The sequence below is a fragment of the Penaeus monodon genome, chromosome 19 (assembly GCF_015228065.2).
Source record: "Penaeus monodon isolate SGIC_2016 chromosome 19, NSTDA_Pmon_1, whole genome shotgun sequence".
In the NCBI taxonomy this organism is placed as follows: domain Eukaryota; kingdom Metazoa; phylum Arthropoda; class Malacostraca; order Decapoda; family Penaeidae; genus Penaeus; species Penaeus monodon.
This window is the reverse complement of record NC_051404.1, coordinates 30,456,118-30,458,615: the sequence shown is the minus strand read 5'-3', so window position 1 is coordinate 30,458,615 and position 2,498 is coordinate 30,456,118. Positions and strand designations below refer to the sequence as shown.

At 36.0% G+C, this 2,498-nt stretch overlaps 1 protein-coding gene across 1 annotated transcript in view; it reads right to left on the bottom strand.

Annotated features, from left to right (window-relative positions):
* Positions 1-2,498, bottom strand: part of LOC119585166 (proteasome adapter and scaffold protein ECM29-like) — a gene marked incomplete in the record, with an annotated part of 20,568 nt that overhangs the window by 9,230 nt on the left and 8,840 nt on the right. Inside the window, 3 exon segments of the mRNA XM_037933801.1 lie at positions 440-599; positions 880-1,081; positions 1,184-2,182. Of these exon segments, the coding sequence (XP_037789729.1) occupies positions 440-599; positions 880-1,081; positions 1,184-2,182 (1,361 nt within the window).

Sequence of the window (2,498 nt, the reverse complement as noted above, 5' to 3'; positions counted from 1 at the left end):
ATTTCCCTTTAGTTACATACAAGGGTTATAGGTGATTCTATGGACATTTGATTATTTCTTTCTTTCAGGATATCTGGCAAGTTTTCATTAGGAACTTTGCAGCTCTATGATGTATCCTTAATCTTTTTAAAACACTACACGATATTAAAAATACTAAGAAATTGGTACTATATATAAGTACAGTCTAACAGGTTAACAACCAGGATTTTGATAAAACTTACGGCAAATATATAAGACTATTCCCAAAACATAAATATGGGTAACTGTTGTACTATCTATCATTAACATAATATAAAAAAGAATGAAGTGAAATCTTTGTTACTACAGTATCTGACCAACATCACCCATAAAACAAAATTTGGAATCTAAACAGTATATAATGACAATATCATATCTGAACGTCACTCATAATAATCACAACAGAATTTTTATAACTGACCTTTTTCAATGCGACCAGTTGCAATTTTCTGATTATGTACATCGATTATCTTCTGCAAAAGTTTCCCTACAGCTGGGGGATCAGGCCAGAACAGGCCTTCTCCACGACCGGTTTCACTACCAGCTTCAACAGCTAAGCAGTGTTCTAGGTAGTTCAACATCTGCAACAATTTATAACAAACTATAATTTTGTTCAACTATAATTCCTATTCTTTTATCAGAACTACCTATGTACAAATGCATATATATCATTTATACAAATAATAATAACAATAACAAAAAGGCATGTGGTACCATAAAAAATGTCATTTACTACAGAGATACATATATTTAAAAGAATAGAGAAAAGTAATTAATTTTGATTGCTACATGAAAGCAGACATAATGAGTACATACATTTTTTAAAATAGCAAGTTCTGTATACACAGAAGAAAAACCTACCTGTTCCATGATTGGTAAAGAAAATGGAACTGGTTGATTTGCTACATCCATCCACTTGCTCCTTGGCAAAGCATCGACACGCTCCAGAACATAACTAATCACATAAGTGAAGGGTGGGACTTGATATGTAGGAGTTCCATCCTTAGACTGCTGCAGTGGTTTATACAGCTGTCGGCGGGCTTCTAACCGTATATCATCATGGCTGAAAGAATATAAAAGTTGAAGCATTTCAAAGGCAATAATAATACTTAATCACTTTACAAAAGTACCAATTAAAATACATTTATATACATCTCTTACTAACCTATCTCCTGTGGCCACCATAAGAATGAATCTTGATGGGACGTGATCATGGGGAAACACTGAAGCTGCATAATGAACTGCGGTGCGTCTCAACTGTGCATTGTGGTGCAGGACATGTTCTGACAGCAGGATACATAGCTGATCTTGACTCGATGTATTCAGTTGTTTGCATACAGGAGCTACCATAGAAAGAGCCTCTTGAACAGCTAATAATACATCCCCTTCCTCTTGGGTAAGTGCATTCATCAGAGTTTGAAGATAATGAAGTTGTGAAGGGTGAGATAAAAGGAGACTGGGAAGCTTTACTGAAAGTTTTGCTAAGGCTCCATATGCTAATGATCTCAACTTAGGGTCAGACTTCTCTTCTTCAATGACCTTGACAACTCCGCCAAACAAGACACTTCCCACTGGAGCCAATTTTTCTTGATCAGCATTGAAAGCCATGTGATGTAGGAAGCTTACTCCTTGTTGCTTAAGCTTTACATTTGAATTCTGGCCCCACAGACATTCAAAAAATACTTTTAAAGCAAGAGGAGCATAATTGCAAGCCTCCTTTGATTTCAAAAAGTATGGCATAAGCTTTAATCGAATTCTGGTATTTGCTGGATTCTTGAATTTGTCTGGTGGTGTACGATCCTTTGGCATTAAGGTACCAAGAAACAATACATACAGAGGTGCAATAACTGCACTGCTGTTCCACTCAACACTGCTTTCTATTCTTCTCAGCTGTAAATCAGCAGCATTTGCCACTGAAAATCTAGTATCTGCAGCACCAACAATCAGCTGAAGAACAACAGATGATGGAAGTAATACATCTGAACTTAAGAATTTTATAATTGACACTTTCAGCTTCTCCAGATCTTCTGCCTTTGGAGGTGTCTCTCCCATAACACGTTTAAAACTACTGATGCTCATGCCAGCTGGTACTCCTGGCACAGGGGGGCCTTCTGAATTATCTTGTGGTGTATCAGCTGGTCTTTGCTGTGATAGTGGAGTAACACTGAAAAAATAAATGTTGAGTTTGTAAAGCAATTGGAGAAGCTAAGAATAATTTCGTAGGTGAAAAATCTACCTTGAAATTGAGAAATAAGACCAAAATATCAACTGACCTATTAATACTCTAACAATATTTTTTTCTATGACATTCAGTTGTGTCTGCCTTTTCATTTACTGATATCAATTTTAAAATTTTAATCTGCATCACAAGTAGATATCTGCCCATACTACAAGACTATATATCCTCTAACAGATCCCCTTCACATCTCTCGCTTCAACTCAATTGTTCCCACAAAGCACTTATAAATATGCAGTTGAGA